The 14,977-nt window shown below is 40.2% G+C and overlaps 1 protein-coding gene across 2 annotated transcripts in view; it reads left to right on the top strand.

The window, feature by feature from the left end:
* LOC132396199 (integrin alpha-E-like) overlaps positions 1-14,977 on the top strand; it is a 300,648-nt gene that overhangs the window by 13,457 nt on the left and 272,214 nt on the right. The window contains exons 1-3 of one of the 2 annotated variants that reach the window (XM_059973777.1): positions 6,588-6,699; positions 12,525-12,642; positions 13,975-14,078. In XM_059973777.1, coding sequence (XP_059829760.1) covers positions 6,660-6,699; positions 12,525-12,642; positions 13,975-14,078 — 262 coding nt within the window. In that variant the 5' untranslated portion in view covers positions 6,588-6,659. Of the gene's footprint in view, positions 1-6,587; positions 6,700-12,524; positions 12,643-13,974; positions 14,079-14,977 lie in introns of those variants that run through there. The other variant, XM_059973778.1, reaches the window with a different exon arrangement.

Consider the following 14,977-nt stretch of genomic DNA (forward strand, 5'->3'; position numbering starts at 1 on the left):
TTTTATAAATGACCTGGATGAGGAAGTGGAGGGATGGGTTAGTAAATTTGCTGATGACACAAAGCTTGGGGGTGTTGTGGCTAGTGTGGAGGACTGTCAGAGGTTACAGCGGGACATTGATAGGATGAAAAACTGGGCTGAGAAGAGGCAGATCGAGTTCAACCCAGATAAGTGTGAGATGGTTCATTTTGGTCCGTCAAATATGATGGCAGAATATAGCATTAATGATATGACTCTTGGCAGTGTGGAGGATCAGAGGGATCTTGGGGTCCGAGTCTATAGGACATTCAAAGTTGCTACGCAGGTTGACTCTGTGATTTAAGAAGGCAATCAGTGCATCGGCCTTCATCAATCGTGGGGTTGAGTTTAAGAGCCAAGAGGTAATGTTGCAGCTATATAGGACCCAGGCTAGACCCCACTCAGAGTACTGTGCTCAATACTGGTCGCCTCACTGTAGGAAGGATGTGGAAACCATAGAAAGGGTGCAGAGGAGATTTACAAGGATGTTGCCTGGATTGGGGAGCACGACTTATGAGAATAGGTTGAATGAACTTGGCCTTTTCTCCTTGGAGTGACGGAGGATGAGAGATGACCTGATAGAGGTGTACAAGATAATGAGAGGCATTGATCATGTGGATAGTCAGAGGTTTTTTCCCAGAGCTGAAATGCCTAGCACGAGAGAGCATATTATTAAGGTGCTTGGAAGCAGGTATGGAGGAGATGTCAGGGGTAAGTTTTTTACGCAGAGAGTGATAAGTGTGTGGAATGGGCTGCCGGTGGCAGTGGTGGAGGCAGAAATGATAGGGTCTTTTAAGACTCCTGGATGGATACGTGGAGCTTAGAAAAATAGAGAGCTATGGATAACTCTACCTAGTTCTAAGGTAAGGATATGTTTGGGACAGCTTTGTGGGCCATAGGGCCTGTATTGTGCTGTAGGTTTTCTCTGTTTCTATGTTTGTATGTTCTGTTTCTATGTTTGTATGTTTTCTATGTTTCTAATGAAGGCAAGCATGCTATATTCCTATAAATCTATGTAGGCATTTTCAACGAGCTGTGAACTTGGACCTTAAGATCCCTTTGCTCATTGACACTGTTAAGGGCTTTTCTAGAAAGATAGTGGTGAGGAAGGCAAATGCAATGTTCACATTCATTTGAAGAGGTCCAGAATATAAGAGCAGGGATGTGATGCTGATGCTTTATAAGGTAGTGGTGAGGCCTTCCCATGAGTATTGTGAGTAGTTCTGGGCTCCTCATCTGAGAAAAGATGTGCTGGAATTGGGAGACAGTTCAGAGGATGTCACAAGAATGATTCTGGGAATGAAAGCATTATCATATGAGGAGTGTTTGATGCTTCTGGGCCTGTATGCACTGGAATTTAGAAAGATGAGGGGAGATCTCATTGAAACCTTTTGAATGTTGAAAGGCCTGGACAGAGTAGGTGTTTCCCATAGTGGGTGAGTCTTGTTTAAGAGGGCACAGCTTCAGGATATAGGGGCGTCCATTTAAAACAGAGATGCGGAACATTTCTTTAGCCAGAGGCTGGTGATTTTGTGGAATTTGTTACTGCAGGCAACTGTGGAGGCCAGATCCTTGGGTATATTTAAGACATTTGTTCAGCATAGACTTTCCACTAACCACACTATCCTCAGTGATGCATTTAATCACATCTTTCAGAAACTTAGTCAAGTTAGTCAGACAGGATTTCCTGTTAACAAAGCCACACTGACTAATTCTGATAAATTCCTTCCTCTGTAAATGCAGATTAATTCTAACTCTCAGTGCTCTTGTTACTAATGCCAGACTCTCAGCCCTGCAGTTATCTGGCTTAACCCTAACCCTGCTGCCTTTCTTGAAAAAAAGCATTATCCTCTCTGTTCTCTAGGCATCTACTATCTTTTTTGTCGCTAGATAAGCAGTTAAAATCCCTGTAGGGACCTCAGCCATCTCCTCTCTTGCCTCCATAGCACCCAGTGATATAGATTATCATGACCTGGGTTTATCTACCTCCCGAGCCTACTAATACAGCCAATAAACCTTTTAAAAAGTTAAAGTCTGTCCCGAGCCTTATAAGCTCAGCAGTTTCCATGGCATGAAGCGACTGAGAATACGAGACTCACCCCCCCCCCCCACCTCCCCGGATAGGACGCCAGTCTATTGCAAGGTTAACCCCAGCATTTTGCCGGTACCCATTTTCAGCTGGGTGGACTGGAGCAGTGTGTAGTTAAGTACCTTGCTCAAGGACACAACACATTGCCTCAGCTGGGGCTCAAACTCACAACCTTCACTAGTTCAACGCCTTAACCACTTGGCCATGCACCACACAATAAACCTTTTAGATGGTAATTTATTCTAGAATCCCACTATTCATTCTCTGAATTCTCTAATCACAACATCGTTTTTCAGAGTGAATATGGGTAAAAAATATTTAACATCTCACCTATCATTTAACATCTCCCATGCACAGATTGTATTTTTGGATGTGGTTCTGACACCCACCATCGTGAAGTGCTTTGAAAGGCTGTTCATGGCACACATTAACTCCAGCCTTTCAGACAACCTTATCCAACTGCAATTCACCTACCATCGAAACAGGCCTATGGCAGGCACCACCTCCCTGGCCCTGCACTCATCTCTGGAGCATCTGGACAATGAAGATACCTGTGCTATACTATTGTTTATTGATTACAATTTGACTGTCAATATTATAGAAACATAAAAACATAGAAAACCTGCAACACAATACAGGCCTTTCAGCCCATAATACTATGCTAAACATGTACTTACTTTAGAAATTACCTAGGGTTACCCATAGATCTCTAATTTTCTAAGCTCCATGTACCTATCCAGGAGTCTCTTAAAAGACCCTATTGTATCCGCCTCCACCACCATCGCCGGCAGCCCACTCCACACATTCACCACTCTCTGCGTAAAAAACATACCCCTGACATCTTCTCTGTACCTACTTCCAGGCACCTTAAAAACTGTTATAATACTATAAGTAAACTCATCTTCAAATGCCTAGAGTTAGAACTCAACACTTCCCTTTTCATCTGAATTCTTGACTTCCTGAACAACAAATTGCAAACACTAAGGATAGGCAGCAACACCTCAGTTATATTTTTTATAAAGCTTTCATTTTAATGCCATCAGTAACTGGAGTTTTAATGGAGATCAAATCTTTTTTAAAGGTCCTGGCAATATTGAAAAGTATCTTGGCGCCAAGATAGGCCCTTCGAAAGGGTGCTTCAGTGATCAGTACAAACTCTTGAGCTGCCAGCAGAAGTGCTGGATGCAGGTTTAATTTTAACATTTAAGGGAAATTTGGACAGATACATGATGGGAGGGTTATGGAAGGCTACATCAATGGGACTAGGCACAATAATAGTTCAGCATGGACTAGATGGACCAAAGGGGCCTGTTGCTGTGCTATAGTGTTCTATGACTTTATGACTATTACTCTTAAGTGCTTTGAATGGCTGGTAATGGCAAACTTCAAAACTCCATTCCTGGATGCTCACCAATATGCTTAGTGACAGAATCCATCTATGACAGATGCTACAATGTCTATCATGCAGCTGACCTGATACACCTAGAAAACAAGGGCACTTACATCAGAGCACTGATCCTGGATTTCAGTTCTGCCTTCAACACCATTGTCCTACAGACCTTGGTGAACAAACTCCTACTCTAAATTCACTGCTATTCAACTGGGTGTTGAACTTCATAACCAACAGACTTCAATTAGTCAGAATGCATAATCGCTCCTCTCTCCTCATCATCCTGAACACGGGTGACCCCAAGACTATGTGCTGAGCCCATTGCTGTACGTTCTGCTCACACACAACTGCACAGCCGCCGAACACCCTAGGAATCCCATTGTCAATTTTGTCAATGATACGGCAGTGGTGGGGCTCATCACTAACAATGAGACTGCCTATAGAGAGGAGGTGGAAGAGCTCGAGGCCTGGTCCCAAGCAAATGACCTCTTCCTCAATGTCAACAAGATATAGGAAACGGTTATTATCTCAAGGAGAACTCACATTACTCGCTCCCCTTTTTACATTGGCAGCACAGCAGTGGAAACTGTGAGCAATTTTGAGCTCCTGGGGCTGTTTATCTCACAGAACTCATAGTCCCAGAACACAACTTCCACAGTCAAGAAAACTCACCAACATCTCTACTTTCTAAGGAAGCTGAAGAGAGCTTGACTATGCATACCAATACTCACAACTTTCTACAGATGCGCCATGGAGAGCATCCTAACATGCCTGTACATTGTGTGGTACAGAAACTACACTACAATGGACAAGAGGGCTCTACAGTGGGTAGTTAAAACTGCCCAACGCATGACTGGCACTAACCTACCTGCCATCAAGAACGTAAATAGAGAAAGGTACCAAGATAAAGGCCAGCAAAGACATGAAGGATCCCACTCACCCTGCCTATGCACTGTTTGTCCCACTCACATCAGGGAAGGAAAAAAATTGGATTACTGCAAGTATATGTATAACACACACACACACACAATTTTAGTAATGAGTTGCTCTGCATATCATCCATACAGATCAATTCATTACGTGCATTGTACTACCTGAATGATTTACAAGACAAGTTTTTCATTGTATCTAAGTACATGTGACAATAATGAGCCAATTTACCAATTTAATGATAAGCACAAGTGATACTGGAAATTCAGAGCAACACACACAAAATGTTGGAGGAACTCAGAAAGTCAGGCAGCATTTATGGAAATGAGTAAACAGTCGACATTTCGGACCAAGGCATTTCCTCTTTGTCCGCTCAATAACCTAAGCACCCTTTAAAATATTTGAGAACTGTGCAAGGACTTTCTTGTTTATAATTGTCTGTATCTGTCATTAGCTTTTTTTCATCCTGTCATGAATATCTAAAGATATTTGTATTTGATTTTACTTTTCATTATGAAAGGAATACATGGACCTTGAATTCACTGTTTAATTTATTGCATGTAAACTTTACTGTAAGTAACTGCTCCCAGTTTCATTTTCATCATTTCTGGTTTTATCATATTGAATTGCCTTTTTCATTTTCAGGATCTAAGTTCCGATCTATCTTTGTTCCACTATATAACAGTCTTGAAGCTTCGAGTTTTGCTCACTATTTGAATGTGCAGGAATCTTTAGAGGGTACTGGACTCAGCTCATTCCATCATGGGCATATCCCTCCGCACTATTTGTGGTATCTACATGAGGTGCTATCTTAAGAAGGCAACATCAATCATCGAATATCCCCACCATCTGGGCAGACTAGAGAGTCCTTGTGGAAGATTCTCTAAAGGTTAATTTGTAGGCTGAGTCTGTAGTGAGGAAGGCAAATGCAATGTTAGCATTCATTTCAAAAGAACAAGAATATAAAAGCAAGGATGTAATGTTGAAACTTTCTAAAGCACTGGTAAGGCCTCACTGGGAGTATTGTGAGCAGTTTTAGGCTCCTTATCTTCTAAAAGATGTGCTGAAACCAGAGGGGGTTCAAAGGAGATTTACAAAAATGATTCCAGGATTGAATGGTTGTCATATTTGATGTTTCTTGGCCTGTATTCACTGGAATTCAGAAGAATGAGAGATGACCTCATTGAAATCTATTGAATGGTGAAAGGCCTTGATTGAGTGAATGTGGAGAGGATGTTTCCTATGGTAAGTGAGTCTAAGACCAGAGAGCACAACCTCAGAATAGTGGGGTGTCCTTTTAGAACAGAGATAAGGAGGAATTTCTTTAGCCAGAGAGTGGTGAATCTGTGGAATTCATTGTTGCAGGCACCTCTAGAGGCCAAGTCATTATGTATATTTAAGGCAGAGGCTGATAGATTCTTGATTGGTCAGGGCATTGAGGGATATGGGGAGAAGGCAGATTGGGGCTGAGAGGAAAAATGGATCAGTCATGATTAAATAGCAGAGTAGACTCGATGGGCCAAATGGCCTAATTCTGCTCCTATATCTTATGGTCTTTTGGTACATGGATGGTATGGGTATGGAGGGCTAAAGACAGAGTGCAGGTCGATGGGAGTAGGCAATTTAAATGGTCCAACACGGACTAGATCAGCCAAAGGGCCTGTTTCTGTGCTGTACTTTTCTGAGACTCTATTACACAACACTACCTGTTTGTGTCATCAGAAAACCTGCTACATACCTTCTATATACACATCCAAGTTATCATATTTTACAAACAACAAAGGACCCTGCAATATGCTGATAGTCAGTGACTTCTGCTAAAAAGCATCCTTCCACCACTACCCTCTGCCTCATTTCACCAAGTAATTGTGGATTAAATTAGAGACGTTATCTTAATAAAGATTGTAAGGCTTTAGAGAATACATATGTCCCCCAGTTTGATTTTTCTAGCCCTCAATGCTGCAAGCATCAACTTATGTTAGCTGCTGACCCGAAGCTACATCTGTGCAGCCTGTTTAAGGAACAGAGGTTGCATGACTTGCACCACATCCTCTAACAACAGCTCAAAGCTAGAACAAACAGCACTGCAAAGACGTCACAACTCTTGTGGGTAGAAGCTTTGTTCATTTGCAGTCTTTTCCACCCATACTTTGTATTTGACAAACAGACGTTCTCATTTTGTGATTGCTGTGAGCTGTTACCATTAATATTGAAGACTTTATTTGTCTTAAAATGAAAAGAGTGATTACAATGATATTTTTCTTGCTCTTAGGTAAGTACTTTTATATTTCATGAAAATGAAAGAAAAAACAAAAGATGCTGGAAATCTCAAATTAAGAACAGAAAATGCTGGTAATATTTCACAGCTGTAGCTGGCAAATTGGAGACCTGAAACATTAATTCTGTTTTTCTTTCCACAGACACTATTTGACTTGCTAATTGTTGCAATAATTTCTGTTTTGTACATTTCTTTGTATGGTTGAAAACAAAATCATCAAACTTTGGATATGGATTATATATTGTAAAGCAGGGATTTACAGTGTAGTAATGATATTCACCCCGAGTTATACTGACTGATGCAGCAAGGTTGTTATTAGAGAGCTTATAATTGTGTAACATTGATTTTTTAAAATGAATGCATCAATTTTTATTATTGTGATTTTAATTATTGTCTCCCCAAAATTTAAGTATTTTCATAAGTATATTATTTTGTGAGTGCTTGGCGGTGGGTAAATATAGCTGAGGAATACCACCAAGCAAAATTGTGAAAAGAAGTAAAGCTTTCAAATAGTTGCTAGCAAAGTTTATTGCTGAGTGTAGTTTTATGTAATTGCCCTCAAAACTAATCCATCACTCATTCCAGTGTAAAAAAATATTAGTTCAAATGCCATTGATCAATCTATCCTGTTCTCACCAAACACTCATCAAATGATTCTGCAAGTTATGTAATTCCTTTTCAGAAGAGGAATTCATCCACTTCTGTTTTAAATGGCTTCTTTGCTTTTCTGTTCAATGATTCATGTTGGCAGTTATTTCCACTATTAAAACAGACACCAATTAAAAAAAAACAAAGTTCCCAAATTTCCTGTTATTTCATCACAATTTTCTCTTTGTCTTTCAGTCGTCAATTTTCATGCTTGGCAAGAGAACTATGTTTGTTTCAGGTTCTCCATATTTGTTGAAAGGTTTATTTCTAAATTCTTTCCTCTTCCTCTCTAGAGAATAAATTGCAGGGTAGGCTGATCTCAACTAAAAGATCATATGCATTTCTTGTAAAAATGCCCAGAAAGAAAGATGAATGAACCATTACTAAAAGTTAGAAGTGTCTCTTGGCCAAATGTTTTCCTTTTGTTTTGAAGCAATTCTATAATTTATGCAATATTGTTCTAAATGGAAGCCGTGGTAGCCCAGATAGGCCTTTATGCTAACTAAGGTGAACTGCCAGACGACTAGAGGACAGCAGATTTAGTGCTTTTATTTAGGAAGGGCAAATGGTTATTATTAAAGGCATAAGAGCAAACTATTAGTGGCAGGAAAGTAATTGGAAAGGTGGGGATGAACCAAAAATAGTCAACATGGCTTTGTTGGAGAAGATTCTATCAAACCAATTTGCCTGAATTTCTCAAAGAAGTATATGGATAAGCTGTGTGTTATAGGAGGCAGTTGCATTCCCAGAAAACATGAAGCCACGTCATCAGTGTATGCACAAAGAAATGTGAACTGAAAATAAAATAAAAATTGACACACAGATTCCAGAAATCTCTGTCTCAGATTTGTTCACAGTGATCCATGAAGTCTGCAAGGAAGAATTTCTGTTACCTGAATTGCTGTGATGTACTTTTTGTAATTTATAATAATTTTGTGTCTTTGCACTGTACTGCCTCCACAAAACAACAAATGTCATGTCATATTGCTGCAGCTCCTGATAAACCGTGTTAGGGAACTGGAGCTGGAGCTGGCTGAACTTCCGATCATTTGGGAGGCAGAGGCAGAAATAGACAGGAGTTTCAGGGAGGTAGTCACCCTTAGGAGTCAGGAGACAGGTTGTTGGGTGACTGTCAGGAGAGCGAAGGGGAATAGACAGGAAGAGCAGAGCACCCCTGTGGCCGTTCCCATCAACAATAAGTATGCTGTTTTGGATACTGTTGGTGGGGACGACCTACCAGGGACAAGTTGCAGTGGTTGCATCTCTGGCACCGAGACTGGACCCTCAGCTCAGAAGGGAAGGAGGGAAAAGAGGAGAGCAGTAAGGATAGGGGATTCAATAGTTAGGGGGACAGATAGGAGGTTCTGTGGAAGAGATCGAGAATCCCAATGGTCTGTTGCCTCCCTGGTGCCGGGGTCCATGATATCTCGGATCGAGTTCTCAGTACTCTCAAGAGGGAGAGTAAGCAGCTGGATGTCGTGGTCCAGGTAGGGACCAATGACGTGGGTAGGAAGAGTGAGGAGGTCCTAAAAGGTGAGTTTAGGGAGTGAGGTGCCAAGTTAAAGGACAGGACCTCCAGGATAGCAATCTCAGGATTGCTACCAGTGCCACGTGCAGGTGAGTTTAGAAATAGTAAGATAGTGCAGATCAACACGTGGCTGAAGATATGGTGCAGGAGGGAGGGCTTCAGATTTATAGATAATTGGGCAGCTTTCCAGGGAAGGTGGGACCTGTTCCGGCGGGACGGTTTACATCTGAACTGGAGGGGGACAAATATTCTTGCAGGCAGGTTTGCTAGAGATGCTCCAGTGGATTTAAACTAGATGTGAGGGGGGAGAGGGACCAGAGTGTAGGAATAGATGTATGGGAGAAGGAAGAAAAAGAAGACAGTAAAGTTCTTTGTACTGTGAGAGATAAACAGAGAGGAAGAGGTGGAGAACTTCTTAAATGCATTTATTTTAATGCTAGGAGCATTGTAAGAAAGGTGGATGAGCTTAGAGCATGGATTGATACCTGGAAATATGATGTTGTAGCTACTAGTGAAACATGGTTGCAGGAGGAGTGTGATTGGCAACTAAATATTCCTGGATTTCGTTGCTTCAGGTGTGATAGAATCGGAGGGACAAGAGGGGGAGGTATTGCGTTGCTTGTCAGAGAAAATATTACGGCGGTGCTCTGGCAAGATAGATTAGAGGGCTCATCTAGGGAGGCTATTTGGGTGGAATTTAGGAATGGGAAAGGTGTAGTAACACTTATAGGGGTGTATTATAGACCACCTAATGGGGAGTGAGAATTGGAGGAGCAAATTTGCAAGGAGATAGCAGATATTTGTAGTAAGCACAGGGTTGTGATTGTGGGAGATTTTAATTTTCCACACATAGACTGGGAAGTCCATACTGTAAAAGGGATGGATGGTTTGGGGTTTGTAAAATGTGTGCGGGATAGTTTTTTGCAGGAATACATAGAGGAACCAACTAGAGAAGGGGCAGTGTTGGATCTTCTGTTAGGGAATGAAATAGGCCAGGTGACGGAGGTATGTGTTGGGGAGCACTTCAAGTCCAGTGACCACAATGCCATTAGTTTCAATATAAGTATGGAGAAGGATAGGACTGGACCCAGGGTTGAGATTTTTGATTGGAGAAAGGCTAACTTTGAGGAGATGCGAAAGGATTTCAAAAGAGTGGATTGGGACAATTTGTTTTATGGGAAGGATGTAATGGAGAAATGCAGGTCATTTAAAGGTGAAATTTTGAGGGTACAGAATCTTTATGTTCCTGTTAGGTTGAAAGGAAAGGTTAAAAGTTTGAGAGAGCCATGGTTTTCAAGGGATATTTGAAACTTGTTAGGAAAAAGAGAGATGTCTACAATAAATATAGGCAGCATGGAGTAAATGAGGTGCTTGAGGAATATAAAGAATGTAAGAAGAATCTTAAGAAAGAAATTAGAAAAGCTAAAAGAAGATTCGAGGTTGCTTTGGCAAGTAAAGTGAAAATAAATCCAAAGGGTTTCTACAGTTATATTAATAGCAAAAGGTTAGTGAGGGATAAAATTGGTCCCTTAGAGAATCAGAGTGGACTGCTATGTGTGGAGCCGAAAGAGATGGGGGAGATTTTGAACAATTTCTTTTCTTCGGTATTCAGTAAGGAGAAGGATATTGAATTGTGAAAGGTAAGGGAAACAAGTAGGGAAGTTATGGAAACTGTGACGATTAAAGAGGAGGAAGTACTGGTGTTTTTAAGGAATATAAAAGTGGATAAAACTCCAGGTCCTGACAGGATATTCTCTAGGACCTTGAGGGAAGTTAGTGTAGAAATAACAGGGGCTCTGACAGAAATATTTCAAACGTCATTAGAAACAGGGATGGTGCTGGAGGATTGTCGTATTGCTTATGTGGTTCCATTGTTTAAAATGGGTTCTAAGAGTAAACCTAGCAATTATTGGTCTGTCAGTTTGACGTCAGTAGTGGGTAAATTAATGGAAAGTATTCTGAGAGATGGTATATATAACTATCTGGATAGACAGGGTCTGATTAGGAACAGTCAACATAGATTTGTGTGTGGAAGGTCATGTTTGACAAATTTCATTGAATTTTTTTGAAGAGGTTACGAGGAAAGTTGACGAGGGTAAAGCAGTGGATGTTGTCTATATGGACATCAGTAAGGCCTTTGACAAGGTTCTGCACGGAAGGTTAGTTAGGAAGGTTCAATCGTTAGGTATTAATATTAAAGTAGTAAAATGGATTCAACAATGGCTGGATGGGAGATGCCAGAGAGTAGGGTGGATAACTGTTTGTCAGGTTGGAGGCCGGTGACTAGTGGTGTGCCTCAAGGATCTGTACTGGGTCCAATGTTGTTTGTCACATACATTAATGATCTGGATGATGGGTTGGTAAATTGGATTAGTAAGTATGCAGATGATACTTAGGTAAGTGGCATTGTGGATAATGAAGTAGGTTTTCAAAGTTTGCAGAGAGATTTAGGCCAGTTAGAAGAGTGGGCTGAACAATGGCAAAGGGAATTTAATGCTGATAAGTGTGAGGTGCTACATTTTGGTAGGAATAATCCAAATAGGACATACGTGATAAATGGTAGGGCATTGAAGAATGCAGTAGAACAGAGTGATCTAGGAATAATGGTGCATAGTTCCTTGATGGTGAAATCTCATGTGGATAGGGTGGTGAAGAAAGCTTTTGGTATGTTTCCCTTTATAAATCAAGGCATTGAGTATAGGAGTTGGGATGTAATGTTAAAATTGTACAACGCAGTGGTTAGGCTGAATTTGGAGTATTGTGTACATTTCTGGTCACCGAATTATAGGAAGGATGTCAACAAAATAGAGGGAGTACAGAGAAGATTTACTAGAATGTTACCTGAGTTTCAGCACGTAAGTTACAGGGAAAGTTTGAACAAGTTAGGTCTTTATTCTTTGGAGTGTAGAAGGTTGAGGGGGGACTTGATGGAGGTATTTAAAATTATGAGGGGGATAGATAGAGTTGATGTGGATAGGCTTTTTCCATTAGGAGTAGGGGAGATTCAAACAAGAGGACATGAGTTGAGAGTTACAGGGCAAAAGTTTAAGGGTAACAGGAAGGGGAATTTCTTTACTCAGAGAGTGGTAGCTGTGTGGAACAAACTTCCAGTTGAAGTAGTAGAGGCAGGTTTGATATTGTCATTTAAAGTAAAATTGGATAGGTATATGGACAGGATAGGAATGGAGGGTTATGGGCTGAGTGCGGGTCAGTGGGAATAGGTGAGAGTAAGCATTTGGCACGGACTAGAAGGACCGAGATGACCTGTTTCCATGCTGTAATTGTTATATGGTTATGAAACAGCCTGTGGCTAACAGACACAAATATTTGTGTCTTCTTTACTCCTCTGCACATGTTCCCCATTCTCAAAAAGAAGCAGTTGAACTGATACTCAGCAATTTAATTTGGACCTAGTGCACCAACACTCACATTTAGATTTGTAATTTTCCAATAGAGTCTATTCTTTATTGCAGAGTTTTTATATATGAACGATCATTTAATTTAGTAGTTAGGGATTTGTTGATTTATGCATACTTGATTCTTTCAGTTAACAACAGATGGATCATTATAAATTTTCTTATAGCAATGATATACTTTACAGAAGTATTCATCTTTTAATTTTTGATTTATCTATTCTTTGCAGCTCCAAAGACATTGTACACCTTCAACATTGATACCAGATTTAAGGCATTGTTTCAAAATAAAAGCAATGTACTCTTTGGACAGAAAGTTGTTCAATACGATCATAGTGAAAATAGTGGGTAAGATGGTGTATTTTGATTATACTTATTCATCTGTAAGCATTTTGAAAATATGTAAATGAATATGACCTTCTTGATTGTAACTTACCCTTTGTTATTCTCTATGTAAACGTATTCTGTACTTTTCATTGATTTTGTTCTGCCTGAATATATTGAACCATCTATTGAGGTCTTGTAAATATCTGTTATATTTCTCACAGCAAAGGAGAATTTAAGAAACTCTTAGATAGCTATATAGATGATAGAAAAAAGGAATGCTGTATAGGAGGAAAGGGTTAGACTGATCTTGGGATGGGTTAAAACCTAGACAAAATATCATGGGCCCAGGGGTCTGTACTGTGCTATTATATTCTATGTTCTATGTACTGAGGAGCAACTTCTTCACACAGAAGGCAACAGGTATTTGAAATGAGCTGCAAGTGGAAGTGGTTCAGGCAATTATAATAATAATACCATCAGACATTGGATTTGGATAGAAAAGCTTTAGAGGGAAATGGGCCTTATAGCTGAAGGGTGTAGAATGTTGCCACATGCAGCTGTGGAGGTCAGGTCGTTGAGTATATTTAAGGCAGAGATCGATAGGTTCTTGATTGGATGTGGCATCAAAGGTTATGGAGAAAAGGCCAGGAACTAGAGTTGAGGAGGAGATTAAAAAAGGATCAGCCAAGATTGAATAATGGAGCAGACTCAATGGGCCAGATGGCCTAATTCTGCTCCTATGTCTTATGGTCTTATGAGCAAAGGTGGCCAGATGGGACTAGTTTGGTGGGCCCATGGTCAGCATGGAGGGGTTGAACCAAAGGTCCTGTTTTTATCAGGCTGATCTGATAGTAATGTTAATTCTGTGCTCATAGAGCCATTTCTATCAGATCAGCCACAATTTTATGAAATGGCAGAATAGGCTTTTGTGTTTCTCTTGCAATCTTTTCCTGCTCTTGCTATTTATGTTCTTGTGAGAAAGAATGCAGTTTGAGTGTTTTTATGAGGTAAAAATTGTAAAACAACTGCTTATACAACATTGAATAATAAGTTCAAGTTTATTGTCATCTAACTCTGCATTCATAAAACCAAACAAAACAGCATTTCTCCGGATCACGGTGCATTCTCAAAACATATATCACACTCAGCACATAAAACAAAATATTACCACAAATAAATTAATAAAATATAATTCAAAATGCATGTAGTGTGCAGCAGTAAACATTAAACCGCTCGCTTTACTAGTGATGAGACCTCAGTGGTGGCATGGTTTTCATTAGTCTCATTAATAATACAATAATAATCAGCGAACATTTTGAAACTTGGCATTATATCTGATCTTTTTATCCTCAGGATATTGGTCAGCTCTCCTCTATATACCAATGACAACAGACATTATGGGAGAATAGAGAAATGTGATCTAAAAAGAAAATCATGTGAATCTATCAAACTCCCAGGTAATTTCTCTAAGAGCCATATGTTTATACTGTACTTTTCTACTGAACTATGTGTTGATAAAATTTGCAAAGATGATTTGTGATATAAATTCTTTGTGAATCTCAAATGACACAACTGGAACTGATCTACTGGATTCCATTTGCTGCAATGTTTTTCAAAGTATTGACAATATGCGTAGTGATCCTCAGCATGAGAAAAATTATTAGAAAGCAAATGTATCAAAAGTGCAGTTACTAGAAAGTTCTGATAGCTAATAGCAAGGATACAGAGACTGGGTACATGGTGGCTGTAGTGAAAGCCAGCTACAAAATACACTGCAGTTACTTGCCAAGTTTTCTTGAAAAGCATCATCAAACTCCTTAACATCTACAAAAGGAGCTCAATGGTTGAACATCATTTTGGAGGAATGGGATCAGAGTGGAGGAAAGGAATTTTAAGTATGTTGGGTAGAAACTGCATTGGTATAGAGAGTGGAAAGTAAAAATAGATAATACAGTATAAAGAGGAAGGTGGAGTATTGAGTCAGGGGCCAGTAGCTGATTGATGGATTGAGGAGGATGGGTAAATGGAGTTAGGTAGGGAAGGGCAAGAGGTAGGGTAGTTGTTAGTTGGAAGCAGGCAGATGGAACCAGGTGGGGTGAGGGGAAGTTGAAGGGGAGGGTGATAAGCTTGAAGCTGGAACACAAAGGCAACCAGTCCTGGATTCTGAAAATTAAGGAAGGAGATAATGGAAACTATTAGGGGAAAGGTAGATGGAACCATATGGTGGCTAAAATATGTTGATGTACAGGATGGGAGGGAGCACATTGGGTGATTGGGAAGGGAGACACAATGGAAGGATTAGAGGTGGATCAGAAAGAGAGTTGGGGAGAGTGGATGTGGACACAGGAGGGAATAG

The sequence above is a fragment of the Hypanus sabinus genome, chromosome 6, assembly GCF_030144855.1.
Source record: "Hypanus sabinus isolate sHypSab1 chromosome 6, sHypSab1.hap1, whole genome shotgun sequence".
Classification (NCBI taxonomy): Eukaryota; Metazoa; Chordata; class Chondrichthyes; order Myliobatiformes; family Dasyatidae; genus Hypanus; species Hypanus sabinus.